General features: G+C 47.8%; 1 protein-coding gene and 1 long non-coding RNA gene across 2 annotated transcripts in view; one reads left to right on the top strand and one right to left on the bottom strand.

Moving 5' to 3' along the window:
* Capzb (capping actin protein of muscle Z-line subunit beta) overlaps nucleotides 1-390 on the bottom strand; it is a 103555-nt gene extending 103165 nt beyond the window's left edge. The window contains exon 1 of the mRNA XM_036178625.1: nucleotides 287-390. Within this exon, the coding sequence (XP_036034518.1) occupies nucleotides 287-390 (104 nt within the window). The remainder of the gene's footprint in view (nucleotides 1-286) is intronic.
* A 217-nt stretch (nucleotides 391-607) lies between these two features.
* Nucleotides 608-15297, top strand: LOC118578227. Its single transcript, XR_004944237.1, has 3 exons — nucleotides 608-1485; nucleotides 14295-14373; nucleotides 15266-15297. It is a non-coding gene; the product is annotated as an uncharacterized LOC118578227 (long non-coding RNA).
* The last annotated feature ends 6553 nt before the right edge of the window (nucleotides 15298-21850 follow it).

Here is a 21850-nt window from a genome sequence, read left to right as displayed (position 1 = left end):
CGGCCTCCGGGGGAAGGGAGGTCTAGCCTGGGATCCTCGAGACTAGCCTGGACATGAAGGGGAAAGAGCCGGGCTCCACCTGGAGCCCAGGGCGGGGTCACGGGCCACCCGAGCCTCCCGCCGCCCCCTCCGGACCCCAGGGGTGGCGTCTGCCTAGGGTCCCGGACCCCGCCCCTCCCCCACCCTGGGTCCCCACCCTCCCCGGGCCGGCGGGTCGGCGAGGGAGGGGACAGGAGCTCCCGCAGGAGGTCCCGGGATAGGGCCGTGGGAGAGGGGGTCCCTTTACCATGGTGGTGGCGGCGGCGGCGGTCCCTGTCCCGGCGTCTGTGACTCTCCCCCCCGCAGCAGGGCCCGGCGCTTCCACTTCCCCGGGTGCCCAAGAGTGAACATCCGGGTCAGCGCCCCCCCCCCCCCCCCTCCGCGCGCCGAGCCACCGCCACCTTCCTTCCCCGCCCCGGCCAGCCCGGCCCGCCCCCCACGCCGCCAGCTCGCGGCCAATGAGCGCGCGGGGCCGCGGCGATCGCCAAGTATGGAGCGCTGCGCGAGGGGCGGGGCTGGGGGTGGGGCTTGTGGTCGGGTGGGCGTGTCCTGGTGTGGGAGGGCGGGCCCTCCGCGGGCCAGGCGCGACAGTTCTCTAAGCCCTGGGCTGCGTCGTACCGCAGGGACCGAGGCAGCCTGTGGCTCCCTCATACTGCCAGCTTCGCATCTAACATCTGCAGGACTCGGGCTACCTGAGGGTGGAGAGGGTCACTGGCTCCCTGGGCGGAGGATGCGGAAGGCCCTGAACTAGGAGGGGACCGGCCCTCCGCGCCCCACCCGAACCCGGAACTGGTGCGCCGGAATGGGGCCCGGCCCCTTGAGAGCGAGCGGAACCTGGAGTGGGACGTCCGCGCTGCCGCCACTGTTGCTGAACACCTGCTATCACGACCAAGAAAGCAGCCTTTAGGTACCAAAAGATGACAGGTGGATAAGCCATAAGGATCCCTGCCCGCACTTCCTGGCTACCAGACAGGGTAGTTGTGAGGAAGACATGGATAAAAAGATTAGAATATTGGATTCAATAAATGTTGGCCATTTCGTTATACTTTTCTACATTATCTGCAGAGGATCAGTTTGATTGCCTAATGAGGCGCTTCCTCGCTCCATATAGTGACTCAGAAATCCCTCTTTGTTTTCAGACTGAAGATTGAACCTAGAGCCTCGTACATGCTAGGCTAATGCTCTTACGCTGAACTGAAGCCCCGGCCCTAGAAATTCGCTTTTCAAAATGTTTCTCGAGTTATCTAGAATGCAAGAAACCTAGAATGCAAATCTTGCTCACAATACCTACCTACCAGACTTGTTCACCCTCTGTTTAAAAACCAAATCAGGTCGTGAGAGAGGGGATCAGTAAACTTCATCCCTGGCAGGCTGTGCCCTAGACCTCTGAGCTCATAGACAAGTGAAAGCCTTCAGGGACAAGCCACCAGCAGAGAAAGCGTCCAGGTAAGTCTCTCAAGAATGACATAGACCAGTATTACAGGAGTTCAGAAAAGGGAGTGGCACTTAGAAAGTCCTTACTCCACAAATATTTATTGTGTAGCTATTGGCCAAGCACTATGCAAACTATGGAGATTACAGCTTTGGGCAAAATATCTCAAGCTAGCCTAGAGCTTGTAAGTCAGATTTTGGTTCTGGAGATGGAGCCTCCTGCATGCTGGGTATGTGCCCCTGCCCCAAGTTAAGGCCCTGTCAAGCTTGAATGCTGTCAGGAGACAGTTAGCCTATCTAGCCTATCTAGCCAGTTTTGGGGATGAGATGTGGAAAACTTCAGAGTAGATGGAGGAGGTAGGCAGAGGTAGATAAGCCCTGTGTGGTGGCATTTTGGAAGATGGTCCAAGGGGGCTTTAACTTAGGAAGAAACATTTGATCCAACAGCTGAAGGTGAGTGTGGAGCAGGCCATGTGCATACAGAACAGCAAGGTGTATCCAAAGAGACCCCCAGTGTATCCATAGATAGCAAGGAGGCCACTGTGGCCATCCTGAATTGTGTTAGCAGAGAGCTTCAAGAGCAGCAACAAACTGTGACCCCAAAAGACTGTGAGCCTACTGTGTACTGGTCTATAGCGTGAACAGGGCTCAGGAAGCTATTTGTGTGACCCAGACATTATTTATTTAAAAAGCAGTGTGTAGGGAGAAGGCTTATTTGGTACAGTGTGCTGAGGCACCTGTGTTTGGTCCCCAAAACCCCTGTAGAAGAGTCCAGCACTAGAGAGGCTGAGCCAGTTTGGTTTCTGGGACTTCCTGGTCAATTAATCTAGCTCCAGGCCAGTGAGACATCATCGTGGACAGTGTCAGAGGAATGATCCCTGAGGTTATCCTCTGCTTTCCACACACACACAGGCGTTCCTGCATGCGAACATAATAACACACATACATGTACACACACACATAATAACACACATACATGTACACACACACACACACACGCACCAATTTTTTTTTTTTTTTTTTTTTTTTTTTAGCTGAGGACTGAACCCAGGGCCTTGCACTTGCTAGGCAAGCGCTCTACCACTGAGCTAAATCCCCAACCCCGACACCAATTTTTAAATTGCTGACATGGGGGCTAGGGAGATGGCACTTGGGGTAAAGTACGTGTTGTACAAGCATAAGGACCCACAGCACCGATGCATGTAAACGCCAGGCACAGCAGGGCATATCTGTAACCCAGTGCTATGTGACAGACAAGAGGATCTCTGGGGCTTGGTGACTACCCAGCCAAGCCAAATGGCAAACTCCAAATTCAGTGAGCGGGCCTGGTGTGGTGGCCCAGGCCTTTAATCCCAGCACTCCGGAGGCAGAGCCAGGCGGATCTTTGTGAGTTCGAGGCCAGCCTGGGCTACAGTGTGAGTTCTAGGACAGCCAGGACTGTTTCACAGAGAAACCCTGTCTCAAAAACAAAACAAAATAAACAAACAAAAAACAAAACAAAAACAAACCAAAGCCAAGAGGTTAGAGCATGAAGTAAATGACACTAGAAAAGAGATTGACAGGAAGCCTTATCCAAAGTGCACTGTCTGTAGTTTCTCACTTTGCTTTTAACCTTGAGTGAGAGATCAATACTATTATTATCCCCATCTCACAGATGAGGGAACCAGAGGGGCTAATAGTAATGTGCCCATGAGTTCAGGGCGAAGCTGTCTAGAACCAGCGCCCATATTCATAACCGGAAGTTTAAGCAGTGTAAGCATATTGCTTCCCTACTTAAAAACCTTTGAGTGGTACGTCATACTGGGGGGGGGGGGGGGGGCTCTAGGGTAAAGTGCTTGCCATACATACGTGATGACCTGAGTGTGTCTCTCCAGCAGCTACATAACAGCTGGGTGTGGGGGCGTGCACCTCTAATCGTAGTGTTGGAGAGGCATAGGAAAGGCTCTCTGAACTTGCTGGCCATCCAGCCTAGCTAAATTGGTATTCTCCAGGTTCAGTGAGAGAACCTGTCTCCAACAAATAAGGTGAAAGGCTGGAGAGATGGTTCGGGAGTTAAGAACGCCTGTCTTAGAGGACCCGTGTCAGGCAGTTCTCAACCACCTCTAACTGGCTCCAGGGGAATGCAACACCCACACATGTGGCATATACATGTATATAATAAAATGTAGTTCATTTTTAATACTTCAATCTTAAAAATGTATCTGTATGGTAAAGAGTAATCAGATACCCGATGCCAACCTCTGGCCCCCATACTCACAAATGCACAAATGTGTTCACAACATACCACACAACGAACCTTACATAATTTTAAATTCCTCATAATAAGAGGGCACAGGAACCCCACAGGGTTCAGGGACACTTACTCCATCTCCACCATTGAGCCCCATTTCAGGTCATTGATTATTTGTGGGGGAAACAGGTGTATAAACACGCCACAGTGGGCATGTGGGAGTGGGCCTTCAGGAGTCAGCCTCTGTTGGTCTGGGGACTGAATTCAGGTTATCAGGCCTGGTGCCAGGTCGCTGTACCTCTGCACCATTTCACCAAGGCCCTATTTCTGCTGCTTCTCTTGCCTCAGCTACTCACTGGGCTCCTCGGCTGGCTTCTAGCCATACGCGGTCAATGCTTTAACCTATATGAGGCCCTATCCTGGTGACCTTTATCCTTTTTATTCTCTGTACCATCTATTAACTAACAACTTTATGTCTTTCATAGTTCAGATCCCCAAGACCAAGTCTGATGGGCCAGCCCGTCTTTGATCCACTGACCAGATCACTAGGTCACTCTGCAGGTTGACTGCCCATATGGTAGATCCCACCTCTAGATCTGTTACCATGTGCTGTGAGCATGAAGCCTGGACTGGACGGATGGCCTACAAGCTCTGGGTGGATAGACAAGCACCATAAATATTTGAGTGTTGTCACTCTTGTGTGTGTGTGTGTGTGTGTGTGTGTATGTGTGTGTAGGCCAGAGGTCAACTGTGGGTCTCAGATGGCCATCCACTGTGGTGATATTTTATTTTTGCTGAAATGTGGTGATATTTTATTTGTGTGTTAATAAATAAAGTTTGCCTGGAGATCAGAGGAAATAGCAAGCCATTAACACAAAGGTCAGGCAGTGGTAGCACACGCCCTTAATCCAATCACTTGGCAGGCAGGGTCTCTGTGTGTTCAAGGTCACACTAGGACACAGAGCCAATCGTGGTGACACATGCCTTTAATCCCAGTACCAACCATAGAGACCTGGAGGTCTGTACAGACAGGCAGTGACAAGGAAGTGAGGTAGCTGGGCTAAGAGCCAATGAGAGGGCAGAACAGCAAGGCAATAAAAACCTAGGTAGACAGGAAGTCAGGGCATTTTGGAAGCTACAGAGCTGGTGAGGTAAGGTGGTTGGTGGCTCTCACTATTTCCCTGATCTCTAAGGTTTTCACCCCTATATTTGGCTCTGTGTTCTTTATTTAATAAGACCGCTTAGAGATTCGTCTACAATCTACATTGCTTTTTGAGACAGGTGCTCATTGGCCAAGAGCTCTCCCACTAGGCTAGGCTGGCAGACCAGCAAGTTCCAGGGATCCTGTTGTCTGCCTCCCCAGCAGTGGGGAAGGATACAGGTACACGCCATCAAGCCTGCTTTTTACATAAGTTCTGGGGATCAAATTCAGTCCTTGTGCGTGTGAGGCAAGAACTTTAGAAATCAGATCTTCACTTTACAGACAGCCCCCCTGCTCTGAAATCCTAACCTAGTCGAGCATGGTGGAGCATGCTGTAACCCCAGCACTCGGGAGGCTGTGGCAGGAAGAGAGCCTGGCCTGCACCCTATACCCTCATTTGGTTCATACTGTGATTTTGTTCCACCTGCCACTCCTGATTGTTGTCACGAACTGACCTTCACACACACACACACACACACACACACACACACACACACACACACACCATGCTTTCATGATTTCAGCATCTATAAATAAACACAGCTCATTATCAATATCACTTCTCCTTTATTGATTTCCTCTCTCCCCATGAGTTTCCTTCCTCTCTTCCCAGACACCCACACCCGTGCTTTTATGGGCTTGTCCAACTCAGCAAGATCTCGAAGATCTCAAGCCTGACCTTAACCTCCTCATGATGGCGTTAACACATGAGCATCCCGCTAGCTTGCATACCTGTGACCCTGCCAGATTCTCACATTTACAACACAGGCGTCCGTGCACACATGATAAAATGTATGTGTGAGTGTGTGCACACACCCTTAGTAGCAGTGGTCATACCTCCTTGAAAAAATCCATGAAACCTTTGCTCCCTCTCCTTCCAACTAACCAACCCTGGTGAAGCTCAGTCATTCCCCCCACACACACTGGATCGGAACATTGGAACATTAAGAATTCACAGTGACTGCCGCCATTTTTCCTTGACATCTACAGACTTAGAGAGCCTCGCCTCCTACCGTTCTTCCTCACTCTCTAAGATGGGGTTTCTCAAGCTTCCTCTTTTGTCCTCCTCCCAGATTTTACCCTAAGCCGAAGACCTTGCTTCACACCCCACAGACACAAAAGAATCAGCCCCACAGGAGCCCCATCATTTCCCAAGTCTCCATCTTTGTCTTTCTGTCTTTCCTGATTTAAAAATGAAGGGGCTAGCCAGGTGTAGTGGCACACACCCAGTCCCAGCACTCTGGAGGCAGAGGCAGGGGCAGGAGGATCTATGTGAGTTTGAGGCCAGCCTGGTCTACAGAGTGAGTTCCAGGACAGCCAGAGCTACACAGTGAGACCCTGTCTCGAAAAAACAAACAAAATAAACTGAAGGGCTGTCTGTGTCCCTGCTGGAACCCCCCCTCCCCAGCACACAGAACCTTCTTGGTCTTCAGTTTCTCCCTCTATACTAGGGGCTTTGTCCCTCTATACTCCCTCATTCCTATCAGCCTCATAAAACATATCTCAATAATGCCAGCAACCAGAGCCTGCTTGGTCCCCCATCTGTTAGCCACCTCCCCCATATTTGTGATCCTGTCCGTATAAAAACTTGTGAGTTCCTGGGGGCTGGGGACATGGCTCAGTGGGCAAAGTGCTTGGCACACAAGCAGAAGGACCGGAGTCAGATCCCCAGCAGTCATGGAAAAGCTGGTCTGATGGCACACATCTATAACCCCAATGCTACGGACTGGAGACAAGAAGATGTGGGGGATCATTGGTTAGCCGGTGCAGTAACCAAGATGGCGAGCTTCAGGTCCCCTGAAAGATTCTGTCTTAAAATTAAATGAGAGGCTAGAGAGACGGCTCGGTAACTAAGAGCACTTGCTGCTCTTGTAGAGGACCTAGGTTTGATTCCCATCACCCTCATGGCAGCTCACAAGCATCTGTAACTCCAATTCAGCAAGATTCAGCACACTCTTCTGACCTCAGCAAGCACAAAGTACACAAGTGTGCACATACATATATGCGGGCAAAACTTCTGACCTCAGCAGGCACAAAGTACACAAGTGTGCACAGAATGCGGGCAAAACACCCATACACAGTGTAAGTCAGTCTAATGAAGTGAAGAAGCTATTGAGAAATAAATGCATCCAACCACCACCTGTGCCTGCACATGCTACACACCCACACCCACACACATACACACATTCTGCCAGAGATAATTCTGCATTGAGTCTAGATTCCCCTAAGGGGTTCGGGTTTTACCTCATCCCGGTCTCCCCACAATTTCACACCGCTCAAGCTGACTTGGAAATTTCATCAAGCAAAAGGCTCACTCCTTACTTCTGGTGTCTGCTGCAACCTCCCCTGACACGACCTCACTTCCGTCTAAACTTCCTCTTCCAAGGCATGGTTCTGGGACCCCCATCTTTTCTGTATGTGAGTCAGTCACAATATCATTAACACATAGAACATGCTAGGTGCTCAGTGAAGGTCCATGAACATAATAGCATCAACGTAAGATGAATAGAAGTCAGCATTCTGGGAGCAATGAAGCTTCGGCTGCAGCTTCTTGTTGTTTGTTTGTTTGTTTGTTTGTTTATTGGCTTTTTCGAGACAGGGTTTCTCTGTGTAGCTTTGGAGCCTGTCCTGGAACTCACTCTGTAGACCAGGCTGGCCTCGAACTCACAGAGATCCACCTGCCTCTGCCTCCCGAGTGCTGGGATTAAAGACGTGCACCACCACCGCCTGGCTTTACTTATTTTTATTTTATGTGCATTGGTGTTTTGCCATGGGTGGCAGGTCCCCCAGAACTGGAATTACAGACAGTTGTGAGTTACCATGTGGGGCCTCTGCAAGAGCCGTCAGTGGTCTTAACCACTGAGCCATCTCTCCAGCCCCTGGCTGCTTGTTCTTTATGGGTACTTACTATGTACATTTGTTGTTGTTTTGAGACAATCTCACCATGTAGCCTTAGAATTCCTCATGTAGACACTCCCAAGATCACCTTGTTTCCTGAGTGCTGGGAATAAAGGCATGCACCACCATTCCTGGGACCCTGCGTCTGGTAAATCTTTGGAACTAGCAGCTTCAGTCTTGACTGGGTGTTTTGTTTGTTTGTTTCTGTTTCTGTTTTTGAGATAGGGTCTATTTATTTATTGATGCTAGGGATCAAACCCAGGGTTTCATAGGCTGGCTTCAAACTCATTGTGTAGCTGAGGATGACTTGAACTCCTGATCCTCCTGTCCACCATCTCCAGAGTTAGAATTACCAGTGTGTACTACCACCCCTGGTTTATCTAGTGTGTTAGGGGAAGGGAGATGGAATCCAGGGTTCGTGCAGGCTGGTCAAGTACTCTCCTCACTCATTCCTCTATCCCTCATCATCGCAGAAGAAGCTGAGGTGAAAATGAACAAGCCACTCTAACGTCACTCTTTCCTCACCTGTCCGCAGAACCACCCGACAGATTGTAAGCAGCCTCAGAAGACAAGGGTGCTCCATCCTCCCTCGTCACAACCCTTTACACACAGCAGTTGCCCATGAGCATCTCTTGAGTTGAGGCAGGACGGCAGTATAGCCAAAAGTTTTCCCTCGTCCCACCCGGCCCACAGTCCCACAGCCACTTATAAAAAAAATCATTCAGAGACTTATATGAATTAACTTAACCCATTTCTATTCATCTGTAAGTTGCCACATGGCCATGGCATTACTGATCTGCTGACATCTTGCTCCTTGGACAGCAGGCTGGCCTCTCACCCGACTCCACCTTTCTGTTTCCTGTCTCTCTCCTTGGATTTCCCGCCTGCTTCTAAGCTGCCTTGCCATAGGCCAAAGCAGCTTATTTGTTATCACACATGGAAGGGAACTTTGTGGGAACAAGGAGCATGTGGAATTGGCTGATCATCGACTGATACCAGACCCGTCTGAGCATTCATTACTCAACATTGCCTGGTTAGCGGCCTTTCCTTCATCAGTCAAGGCCTACAGCTGAGACTTCTGGGTTAAAAATGCAGTTATCCCAGAAACTGGGCATCGCTTAGATCCTAAACCACCTCCCACTCACAGGCCTGGCGCTGCTTCCTGAGGTCACAAGATGGGGTGGTGTCAACGTGAAGCGGCCTGTCTGTCACCGGCTGCTGTGCCCAAACACCTGTTCCCCAGTTAGTGGTGCCCTTTTGGTGAAGTTGTGGGGCCTGGCTAGGGGAGGTGTGCCATGGGGCAGAACCTACCTCTGATGCCACTGTCTCAGCTCTCACTGCCGTGCCTTCTCCATGAAGGATTGCACCCCAAATCCTTCTTCCCTTGATTGCTCTGTCAGGTATTTGGTCACGGTGACAAGTGTTTAATGTGTGTTCTTCTCGGGTTACTAAAGTAGTTCAGATGTGTGTTCGTATGTATGTACTTCTATAGTGCTAAGGGACCAAACCCAGGGTTTCATGGATGCTCAGAAAGTACTGAGCCACCCCCTAGTCCTTGCTTTTCTTTTGTTTTAAAATAGGTAGAGTCCAACCTAGCCTCAAGATAACAATCCTCCTGCCTCAGCTTCCCAAGACCTTGGGTGGCCCTTTGGCAGGGGGAGGGGCAGGGTCTAACTATATAATCCCAGCTGGCCTAGAACTCAATATACAGATCATGCTGGCCTCAAACTCACAGAAATCCACCTGCCTCTGCCTCCTTAGTGCTAATGAAAGGTGTGTATCACCACACATAGCCCCATTTTTAATTTTTTATTTTAGATTATTTTATTTTTATGTGTATGAAAATTTTGCCTGTATGTATGGGTGTGTACCACATGTGCACCTGGTGTCCACTGAGTTCAGAAGAAGACATCAGATGCCCTGGAACTGGAGCTATGAGTGGTTATGAGCCACCATGTGGGTGCTGGGAATCGAACTCAGATCCTCTGGAAGAGTACCAAGGACTTAATTGCTGATCCAACTCTCCAGTCCCAGATTTTTTTTTTTTAAAGAAGCATATACCAGAGAGTAAAAGAGCCTTTTGAGTCTTAGAAACTTCCAGGTATTGGGACATAAAGTAGAACTGAGTGTGGGGGAGGGGAGAATACGCTGACTTCTTTTGAAGACAGAAAACTGTGGTTTGTAGTAAAAGAGGCAGCCTTGACTTGAGAGCTTAGATCGACCCTCCGACTACTCAGCATCTTCACAGGACACATAGCAACGAAGAGGAGGAGGCCAGAGCACTGGCACCACTGGTTTAACACAGCCCAAGGCTGTGGTGCCAAGAGGATTCTTTGCTCTGAGGTTTAGCACAATCATCTTGGGGTTTTTGTTTTGATTTTCTAATAGGTACCTGGGAGAACTCCCAGCTGCCTTCTGCTGGACCTTAAGTGTTTGTATCCTGTCCATCTGGGGGGTCCTAATCGGAGATGTAGAAAGGCTTCTCACATGTGGGCCAGCTGTTGGAGTTTTTATATGCACATCTGGGGAGAATTCACGTTCGGTGAATTAAGTTGGCCGGCCAGCCAGCCACTAGGGTTGGGCTGTACTATACAATATACCCCAGGCTGATTCTCACTTTGGGCTTGGGATAAGTAGCCCCTGTCTTTCCAGGTGGTATTCTCCAACACACCCTCAACAGCTGGGCTTGGAGCTGTGGTTCTGTTCCCATGGAAACCATGCACTTTGTATACCTTATCTCTTATTTTCCCCTTATCTTTTGTCCCTGCTGCTCCATGGGCTCCTTGAGGTGGGACTATGAGTCACTCCTAACATTAGCATAGTTCCTGAGATACAGTCCAGGGCCACAAATGGAACCTGCCAAATGGTGACGCAGGAAGAAACTCCAGTCATCCAGGATGTAAACTGTGGTCAGCTCCACCCGATCGCATCCCTCCTGCAGACAAGACATTGCAGTGGTCCTAATGAAACTCAGCCAGATGCAAAACTTGCTCAAGAGCTTAGGAGGTATGTGATCTGAGAGCATAACCTGGTGAAAGGCTGGAATACAAGGTGAGAGCACCCATGGCCCCAGCTACAGGAGGCTGAGACAGGAGGGTCATTGAAGTGTTTGCGTTCAAGGCTAGCCTGTCTGTCTCTTAAGACAAAACACTAAAAATAACAAGAAAACCCAGGGCTGGGGATTCACAGCAACGAAAACTTAAAAACAAAAAAATTAAATATCACTTATAGTAATAATATTAAAAATATATGAACCAGGCATGGTGACATTTGCCTTCAATCCCAGGACTCAGGAAGCAGAGGCAGGGAGATCTCCTTAACTTCAAGCCTGCCTAGTCTACATGGCAAATTCTGGGCCGGCCAGAACTACATAATGAGACCCAATCTCAAAAAAAAAAAAAAAAAAAAAAAAGTTGCTCTAACAGAGGCCCTGGGTTCAGGGTTCAGCTTCTGGCACCCATCTGGTAGCTAACAACATTCTGTAACTCCATTTCCAGATTGTCTAAAGCCCCCCCCCCCCTCATGGACACTGCATGGACATGGAGCACAGATATACACATGCAGACAAACACACAGACACACACACACACACACACACACACACACACACACACACCTTAAAAAATAAAATTAGGATTGGAGAGATGGCTCAGAGGTTAAGAGCACTGACTCCTCTTCCAAATGGACCTGAGTTCAATTCCCAGCAACCACACGGCAGCTCACAACTGTCTGTAACTCCAAGGTCTGACACCCTCACACAGATACTCTTGCAGGCAAAACACTAACGCACATAAAATAAAAATAAATTAAAAAAAAATAAAATTAAATCTGGGCAGTGGTGGCATATGCCTTTAATCCCAGCACCCAAGAGGCAGAGGCAGGTGGATCTCTGTGAGTTCCAGGCCAGCCTGGTCTACAGAGTGAATTCCAGGACAGCCAGGGATACACAATACAGTGAAACCCTATCTTGAAAAAAATATTAAAAATATAAAATATATCAGCCTGATTTCTATTCAAAAGAACCTATGGACCACATGTTGTAAGTGGACCTTTGTTGAAATTGACAATTTCTAGGACCAGACTAGACCTGAGAGCATGTTTACCTATAACCATTGATATCACTATTGTTACAAAGATTGAGATTGAAGCAAAAACAGGAATATGGAGGGCTGGAGATGCAGCCAAATTGGTACCGTGCTTGCCTAACACACACAAGGCCCTAGGTACAGTTCATAACACTGTGTATCAGCCAGGATGGTACATGACTGTGAGCCCCACATTCAAGACATAAAGGCAGGAGGAACAGACATTTAAAGTCATCCTCTGCTACATGGGGAGTTTAAGGTCGGTCTAAGGCACATGAGACTGTGGTGTATTGTGTCCCCCAATATATTATGCACCCTAATAAAATTATCTGGGGTCAGAGAACAGAACAACCACTAGACAGACATAGAGCAGAAAATGGCGGCACTCACACCTTTAATCCTTTCAGTTGGGAGGCAGAGATCCATCTGGATCTCTCCGAGTTCAAAGCCACACTGGAAACCACCAGGCATGGTGACACACACCTTGAATCTCAGGAAGTAATGGCAGGGAGCAGAAAGGTATATAAGCCGTGGTGAGGACCAGGAACTAAGTCTGGTTAAGCTTTTAGGCTTTTAGCAGCAGTTCAGCTAAGATCTATTTAGATGAGGACACAGAGTCTTCCAGTCAGAGGAAACGAGATTAGCTGAGGAATTGGCAAGGTAAGGTTAGCTGTGGCTTGTTCTGTTTCTCTGATCTTTCAGAGTTTAACCCCAATACCTGGCTCCAGGTTTGTTTTTATTAATAAGACCTTTTAAGATTCGTGCTACATGAGACTTCGTCTTCAGAGATGGAGAAGTGATGAATACCTGGTCCAGGGCCATCAGCAGGTGAAATGGGTCACTGTGCTGGCTTGTTTTGTCGACTTGGCCGACAAACTGGGATCATCTGGGAAGAGAGGACCTCAACTGAGAAAATGCCACCATTAGCTTGGCCTGTAGACAAACCTATGGGCCATCTTCTTGATTAATGACTGATGTGGGAAAGCCTGACCCACTATAGCTGGCGATACCTCTAGGCAGGTAGCCCTAGATGCTTTAAGAAAGCAAACTGGAGCTGGAGAGATGGCTCAGGGTTAAGAGCACTGGCTACTCTTCCAGAGGACCCAGGTTCAATTCCCAGCACCCACATGGCAGCTCACAACTGTCTGTAACTCCAAGATCTGACACCCTCCCTCCCTTCCTCCTTACCGTCCTTCCTCCTCAATTAATAATAAAAATAAATCTTACAAAAAAGAAAAATCTGGGTTGGGGATTTAGATCAGTAGTAGAGCGCTTGCCTAGCAAGCACAAGGCCCTGGGTTCGGTCCTCAGCTCCGGAAGAAAAAAAAAGAAAGAAAGAAAGAAAGAAAGAAAGAAAGAAAGAAAGAAAGAAAGAAAGAAAGAAAAAGAAAAAGAAAAACCTACCAGACAGGATCAGACATCTGTGGTCTAGGACCTTGTAGGACCAACATAGCATGAAACATGTGTGTCAAGAAAACTAATTGGGCTGGAGAGATGGCTCAGCAGTTAAGAGCACAGGCTGTTCTTGCAGAGGACCTGAGTTCAATTCCCAGCAACCACATGGTGGCTCCCAACAATCCGTAATGAAATCTGGTGCTCCCTTCTGGCATGCAGACAGAACACTGTATACATAATAAATAAATCTTTAAGAAAGAAAGAAAAGGAAGGAGGAAGGGAGGGAAGAAGGAAGGAAGGAAGGAAGGAAGGAAGGAAGGAAGGAAGGAAGGAAGGAAGGAAGGAAGGAAGGAAGGAAGGAGACTAACTGCCCGAGGTTCTCTCCTAGGTGCCTGGGTGGCCATTGCAGTTCTGTTGGGCCCTTCATCTTGGCTTCACTCTCTACCTCATACCACTTATGGTCAATCTATGTATGTCAGCATTAACAAGTCACATGGCTACCTTGCCCATTCCCTCTTTCTGAGCACACTGTCTATATTATCCAGCCCCCATGTGACTGGTTTTTAACCAGTAGTGTATAGGAGGAAATGACATGGTGCCATCTCAAAGCACAGTCATAATGTGTCCCTTGTGTCCTGCCTCATGGTCATCAGTTGAATGGATGCAGAGGATCCAAAGGAAGCCACCAAGGTGTAGAAGCCTATGTCCCCTTCAGTGGTAAAATGTGGAAGGGATCCAATCAGATGGTGCTTGGGGGAGAGGGAGGTACACCAGTGTTGAGGAGTGTTGATTCCAGCAGCCAGTGTCTCCCTGATACACATCTGAGCTGTTCTCCTTTATAGCTCCCAGCGGATCAATAAATGTCTGGAATGCTAAACATCACTAGGATTGCCATAAAAGTGCAGTAGTTTTACTGATCTTTGTAGGTAGAGAGGGGAGGCTGGACAGGGGTCCTGCAGCTCTGTTTACGGTAAGCCAGGCTTTGAACTGAGCACTGTCTGCTTCTCCACCTCAGCCCAAATGAAGAGGTAGTTAGAAGATGATCAGACTCCAGGCTGTTGTGACTTACAGCAGAACCTCCTCCACGCCCCGTGGTAAGTGACTTCAGATATGTATGATGCCTTTGAACTTTATGTCCCCATCGTCCCCAAGCACTCAAAGGGGGGCAGTTAAAATGACGACTATTTTCTCCAGGTGGCCATCTCAGTGTCCTAGAATCCCACTTTTTACCATGCTGTGAATGTCTTCCCCATCAGCTTCTTCTTCCACTCAGAATGTCAGTTGTGCTTCCAGTGAGATCTGTCTCCCATTGATTGGCTCAGATATACAAACACGTGATATTCCGGCTGGTGCCGCTGTTTGGGTGCCGGAGGAAATCCCTCGCGAGGGGCAGGATTTGAGAGTTCTTAGTCTTGCCCTACTTCTGGATTGCTCTCTCCACTTAGTGTTCATAATTGAGGATGTAAGCTCTCAGCTTCCTGCCCCTGCCCCCATTCCTGTCCCCGGCTACCATTCCTTCTGCCAAGATGAACTCTTACCTTCTGGAACCATTAAGCCACAATGAACTCTTTTGTAATTTGATTTGGTCATGGCATTTTGTCACAGCATCAGAAAAGTAGCAGATACGGTCTGCTCTGTGTCTCTCTTACCCACATAATCACATCTTCATCCTCCCTGCAGTCATGATGGAGCAGACGGCAGAGACTCCCGCTAAATCCTGGTGTCCTCATCTATCAAATGGGGACCCAAGACCACCCATGTACAGCCATCACTCAATAACATAGGCAAAGCCAGGTGTGGTGCACAACTGTAATTCTAGAACTCAGAGGACTGAAGCTGGTGGATCTTTGTGAGTCTGAGGCCAGCCTGGTCTACATAGCAAATTCCAGGCCTACCAAGGCTAACTTAACTACCCTTTCTTAAAAGAATTTGTATGTGTATGTATGTGTGTGTATGTGTAACACTAATCTTAAAAGGTCTTAATAGGAAACCTGAAGCCAGATATTGGGGTGAAAGCTGGAAGATCAGAGAAGCAGAGCAAGCCAGCCACAAGTTCTTACCTCTATGGAATCCTCAGCGTCAAGAGAGTGAGTTCCTGTTTCTTCATTCCTTATATACCTCTCTGTGTCCTGCTATATTACTTCCTGGGATTAAAGGTGTGTGACACCACGGCCTGGCATGTAGCACAGTGTGGCCCTGAACTCACAGAGATCCAGAGGGATCTCTGCCTCCCAAGTGATAGGATTAAAGGTGTGTGCCACCACTGCCTGACTTCTATGTCTAATTTAGTGGCTGGCTCTGTCCTCCGATCCCCAGGCCAGCTTTATTGGGGCACACAGTGTGTCACCACATGTATGTGTGTGCATGCATAACCATTATAGCTAGAAGTTGGAGATACAACTCAGTGAAAGAGGCAGCAATTGCCTAATGTGTGTGTGTAAAACCCTGATTTGAGTCTATAGAGCCACAAACAACAGCAAAAACACCCAAACAAACAAAAAAAGGGGGGAATTTATAGCAAGATAAAAGAACAAAAAAAAAAAAAAGAAGAAGAAAAACAGCCTAGGAACAACTGCTGCTTTCTTTTTAGAATGTAAACTAACCTTTTTCTGTCACACATATATGCATAATTTACCATAATGAGCTTATGCAGCAATACAGGTTTCTAAGTTGCTTTTTCCTTAGCCAATAACTCATCATGGTTACTTTACACATTGAAGATTCTCCCAGGGCAGAGTGTTTAATGGTTTGTCAGTGTCTATTTATGGGAGTATCTTGATTAAAAACAATACATGGGGCTGGTGAAATGGCCCAGCAGGTAAAAGCATGGACTCTGCAAGTCGATAGCCTGACTTCAGATCCCTGGAGCCCACAGTGAAAGGAGTCTTCTGATATGCCCGCTCCCTCTCCACACACACACACACACACACACACACACACACACACACCTGCTACTACTACTACTAATCATAACAATAATAAAGTAGAGCCCCACCCCCCCCCCCCTGCACTGTTGTTTTCTTCTGAGCATCACCGAGCATCTTTACGTGCATCCCTTCATCCTAATTATTTCCTTCGGACCCACAAGCATAACTCATTATCTGAAGAAGAGCATGTGGTCCGTCTTTTTGCTCTCCCTTGACAAACAGCCACAACTCCACCCGCAGTGCATGGGAATGCCACAACAACAACAACAACAACAACAACAACAATTACTACTACTAGTTCCTGGGAAAGAAGATGACTGTGGGGGAATAAAGGGAAAAAAGACGATAAGCATTTGCTAAAGGCCACCCCACGCCAGCTGTGTTTATTTGTTGAACTTCATCTCCATGTCCATGGACCAAACACCCGAGGTCCTTTAGATTTGGAGTTTATATAGTACATCTTTCAACACCCTGAAACTTTGACCCAGGTTGTAGCTGAAGGAAAGAGGGTTTCTGGTAAATACAGTTTCCAGTTGGGAATCCCAAGCCAAATCTTCCCATCCCTCTTCCTGGAGAGGACCACCTCTGTGGTTAAAACCGCTGGCAATCCATCAAAAGGGGGGGGGGGGTGACTTGGAGCTGAAACTGTAAGTGCTTATAAGAAATGAAAGGCATGGTTTGGGGTGAAAAAGTCATGCTTCCGGGTACAAAGGCAAAACCACTAATAACCCAAGGATTCGGTGTTCCGTCTGACCTGTTCTGATGCTGTCACCATGGCGATGGTCTCCATAAACAGCTACAAAATAACCAGATGAAAGGGAGGGAGGAACATCGACCCCGGAGATCTAGAGTTATTTTAGGGACCAAGGCAATGTCATGTGGGGTAAATATGGAATGCAGAAACTGTTCTTTTAATAACCATCCTCCCTTCCTTTTGTGAGGTTGAACAAAGGTCTGGCACATCACAGAAAGAAGCCCCGGCCCAGTGTCTTCAGGGTTCAGAAAGTGCAGCCAAAAGAACTGAAATAAATGGGTACAGACGCTCAGATTCTTCACACACCCTCCGCCTGGGACACTCAGCTGAGCCTTGTGTGGAGTCCAAGGGTGGAACAAGGCTAATGTTCTTTGGGAAAGAGGCTGAGTCTGGGACTCCAGGGAACTGGATTTGGTTGCCTGCCTCTGACCTTGATCCCTGAGCCAGCGGCAGTGATGGAGGGAAGCATCTTTAAGTCACACCATGTCTCTGGGGCATCTGCATCTGCTGCAGATTCCTTTACCACTCCTGGCCTCCTGCTATTCTCTTTGAATTCCTGACTCAGCGTGCCCCAGTCCAGAGAGCAGAACCAGCTATGTGTTTATAATGCCAAGAAAATCTCCAGGCAGTATGCTTTGCCGACTTCTTCGCTGACCCTGAATTCTTCACTGACCCTGAATCACTTCCTCTTCCAACTTAACCCCTTGCTCTCTTCTCTTCCAGTCTGCTAAATCAAAGAGCCTAACACAAAGACTGTGTCCTGTGTTGGCCAATAGAAACAGAATCCAAGCCAGCAGTGGTGGCACACATCTTTAATCCCAGCACTTGGGAGGCAGAGACAGGCAGATGTCAGTGAGTTCCAGGCCAGCCAGCTCTCCTAAATGGACATTTCTCCAGCAAGCCTGTGACTGTGGCTATCTGTTCATTTAGTCAACAAGCATGTATTGAACACCTACTAGGACTCGGTGAGGAATAATGGGGCTACAGGGATGAGCAGGATCCTGGGCTCTTCCTTTCCCTCTCTCTCTTTCCAGCAGTAAGGGTTGGACTAAGGACCTCAACCATACTAAGCGCTGTCTCCACAGCCACCTCTTTTGGAGAAGGTCTCAGTGTGTCTGTCGCTGGTTTGTCTGGAACTCATTACAAATTCATGGTATCTTCCTGCCTTCGCCTCTCAAGTGCTAGGATTAAAGTGTGCACTAGCACACCTGGTTTAACTTTTTATTTTGAGAAGCAGCCTCAGCCTCTGAAATAGCTAGGGTTACAGGCTTGTGCCGTCAGACCAGGAAGAGGTCATATTTTTAAATAAATTGTGTGTGAACATGTGCCATGGTGTACATGCAGGGATTGGTCCTCTCCTTCCGTCATGTGGGTTCCAACGATGAAACTGAGGTCCTCAGGCTTGGAAGCAGGTGCCTTTATCTGCTGAGCCATCTCACCAACCCCAGAACCTTATATTCTTGTGGAGATTACATTCTTGTCTGAGCACTATGTACAATTTCTGTTACCACAGAACCTTCTCTGACATTTGGACATACACTGCACTACTTCCATGGAGGCTATAGAGATGGGTCAGAAGTTAAGAACACTTGCTGCTCTACTGGAGTTAGGGTCCAAGGACCTGTGTCAGGCAGCCTCATAACCAACTATAACTCCAACCCCAGGGATTAATACGCCTTGGTCCTCTGCAGTCACCTGCACTCACATGCACATACCTACATGCAGACACACATACACACACACACACACTAAATAAATAAATAAATAAATAAATAAATAGATAGATAGATAGATAGATAGATAGATAGAACACAGATAGCGGTGATGGCGCATACCTTTAATCCCAGCACTCGGGGAGGCAGAGCCAGGTGGGTCTCTGTGAGTTCGAGGCCAGCCTGGGCTACCAAGTGAGTTCCAGGAAAAGGTACAAAGCTACACAGAGAAACCTTGTCTCGAAAAACAAAACAAAACAAAAACAAAAAACAAACAAAAAACCCACAGATAAACCTAAACCAGTTGCATTTTTGTGTGTTGGTTTTTCTTCCTTGCCCGCTCTACCTGCACCATCTGTCTTCCTGTGAATAAGTGCAGCAGCCTCCTTGAGGATACTTCTTCCATGGGATCCCATGCTGAATCCCTGGCATGTAGAACCATCCTCAGCACCCAGCAGGTGTCATAGTCTGTTAAGTATGACAAGATGTCACAAACTGATGCCAACCATGGTGGCACATGTCTGTTATCCCAGCAGACCAAAGCGATCCATTTGAAATGTAAGTGAGCCATTTGAAGATCTGGTTCAATGGGTAGAGCACTGGCCTAGCATGCATGAAGCCCTGGGTTCAAACCCCAGCACTGCCTAAAAAAGGCCTGGTGCTGCAGGCCTGTCATCCTAGCACTTGGGAGACAGAGACTAAAGGATCAGAAGTTCAGGGTCAGTCTGTCTCCATAGAGAGTTCTAGGCCAACCTGGGCTATGTAAGACCCTGTCTCAAAACACCTAAAAAGGAAATGTAAATAGTCAGATATTTGTGTGAATTCTCGTGAGTGGAGTAAGTGGATCGCTTAATGTGCGACAGGCATGTGAAATAGACCAGTGCTTATGTGAAAAATGGGGAAGAAACTCGTGAGGATGTCCATAACCATCTGATGAGATTTCCAAAGATATTTCGCTCTCTAGTTGCTAATATTGCTGTAATGCAGATAAACAGCTTTTGCAATTTACAGCTTTCAAATGAAATTAAGGCAGGTGTGGTGGCGCACACCTTCAATCCCAGCACTCAGGAGGCAGAGGCAGGTGGATCTCTGAGTTCCAGGACAGCCAGGGCTACATGGAGAAATCCTGTCTCTAAATAAATAAATACAAAATAAACAAATAGTAAAATTAAGAGCCTCTTTTCACGAACCCAGTAGCATTGCCCACATTGCACGTGGTTGGCAGGAACTGTTTCAAATCGTTAACCAAATAGGTGAATTTCCTTTGGCATCTGCTCAAACCATAGAGCTAAACCACCTCTCTCCTCTGATCCCCTTGCGTGTGCTTTGGCATTCTAAACAAGCACAGGTGATTTTTTTAAGCACTTAAATGTTTTACAAGCTGAGCACGGCAGTGTGCAGCTGTGACCTCAGCACTCAGGAAGCTGAAGCAGGAGGGTCATGAGTTATTGGCTAGCCTGGGCTATTCAATGAGCTCCAAGCCATAATTGGCTACATAATGGGACATTATCTGGAAAAGTCAGGCAGTGGAGGAAGGATGAAGGTTGGAAGAAATACAGTTTTGGTGTCAAATGTCGTCAATGAGACTTACTGAAGTCCCACATGTCAAGCACTGTACATACTTGGTTCTCACAAGCACGCAAGGCTGCCCTATTCCCAACAGTGTTCCCTAGAAGAAGATACTGACGTTCAGAGGAATCTCCAAACTTGCCCAGCCTCGTGATCCTGAACCTCCAGATACAAAAGCTCCTGCACTTTGGGTTATACTGACCAGTCTCGCTGGGTATGCCAAGCCTCAGAGAAGGATTCTGATTGGTCACCCTTAAGACCCACGTGGCCTAGAAAGACTGGCTATTTCTATTGGTCAGACTTGACCGATGAGCTCCTGGTCTACCATTAATTTGGACAGGGACGGTGACTAACTGTCCCATCCAAACCATCAAAGAACTTTAGAGCGGAGAAGGATGAGGCTGACTGAAGGAAGCCCTGCTGTTCACTCACCCACTCAGCTCCAGCAGTGTTACACCCATTCAGCTTGCTCACATGCCGACCTCATTTTATGAATTAACTCAAGGAAAACACTCCTGACAGTCACTGGAGGTATAGGCCCCATGCCTGTGCCTGCTCACACTTGAACCTCCATCATTTCTCTTTCCTTTCCTTTTTATTATTGTTTTTAAGTTGTATCTGTGTGGGTGTTTTTGTCTGTGTGCATGTCCGTGCACCACTTGTACACCTGGTGCACACAAAGGCCAGAAGAGGATGTGGGATCCTCTGGGACTGAAGTTATAGTGGCTTTTAGCAGCCATGGGAGTGCTGGGAATCGAACCTAGGTCCACTAAAAGAGTAGCCAGAGCTCTTAAGTACTGAGCCACCTCTCCAGCCCCCCTCCATTGCTTTTCAATAAGGCTGGGCTGTTTTCTTGCTTTGGCTAGAAACAGATTGTATTTTCTGGATGCTCAGACTTGGTCTTCCCAGCTTCTCTATGGTCTGTTTCTCACCTTTTGCAAGATGATCTGGTTCAATTCAAGGCCAGTCTTTTGCCCTGATGTCTGCACTGCCTTTGGGAGTTAAATGAAGGAGACCTTCATGCCCAGGACTGTTCACTATGTTGATCACCAAGGAGGCCCAACTCTGAGACAGTCCGTGGGCTTCACAGTCCAGCCTGGGAACTGGACAGTTGAACAGACCATCGGATGCCCTCCTGAGGGCCACTGAGAGCTGAAAGGTCTGTTCCAGTGGTCCTGGGAAAGGGAGGAATGTCCCAGAGCCATAGCTTCTCCTTGGATTGAATCCAGCCTACACAAGAGCTGCTTGGGACCCAAGTTGTCTAAGTAAACATGGATTCCTTGATGAGTTTCCAAAAATCAGGAGTACTGTTTGGTCTGAACAGGCTGTGCAACCTAAATTACCACTTACAGATCACTGGGGCCCTGTGTAAATATTTTAGCCATAGATTTTGAGAACACGGTGTTTTGGGGATTCCCATCCCTCTTTTTGAGACTCAGAATCTGAACTGTATGGTGCTTCTGTTATTAGATGGAAATCAATTATGTGTTATAGCTATTTATTGTCAAGTCCAGGCCTCTACTTGGATTATAACACCTTTGGATGTGTCTCTATGGAGGTTGCTGGAGTATGGGAAGATCCCAGAAAATAACATACCCATCTTCCTGAT

Source organism: Onychomys torridus, chromosome 2, assembly GCF_903995425.1.
Source record: "Onychomys torridus chromosome 2, mOncTor1.1, whole genome shotgun sequence".
In the NCBI taxonomy this organism is placed as follows: Eukaryota; Metazoa; Chordata; class Mammalia; order Rodentia; family Cricetidae; genus Onychomys; species Onychomys torridus.
The sequence above is the reverse complement of the archived record's forward strand: the minus strand, read 5'-3'. Positions and strand labels throughout refer to the sequence as shown.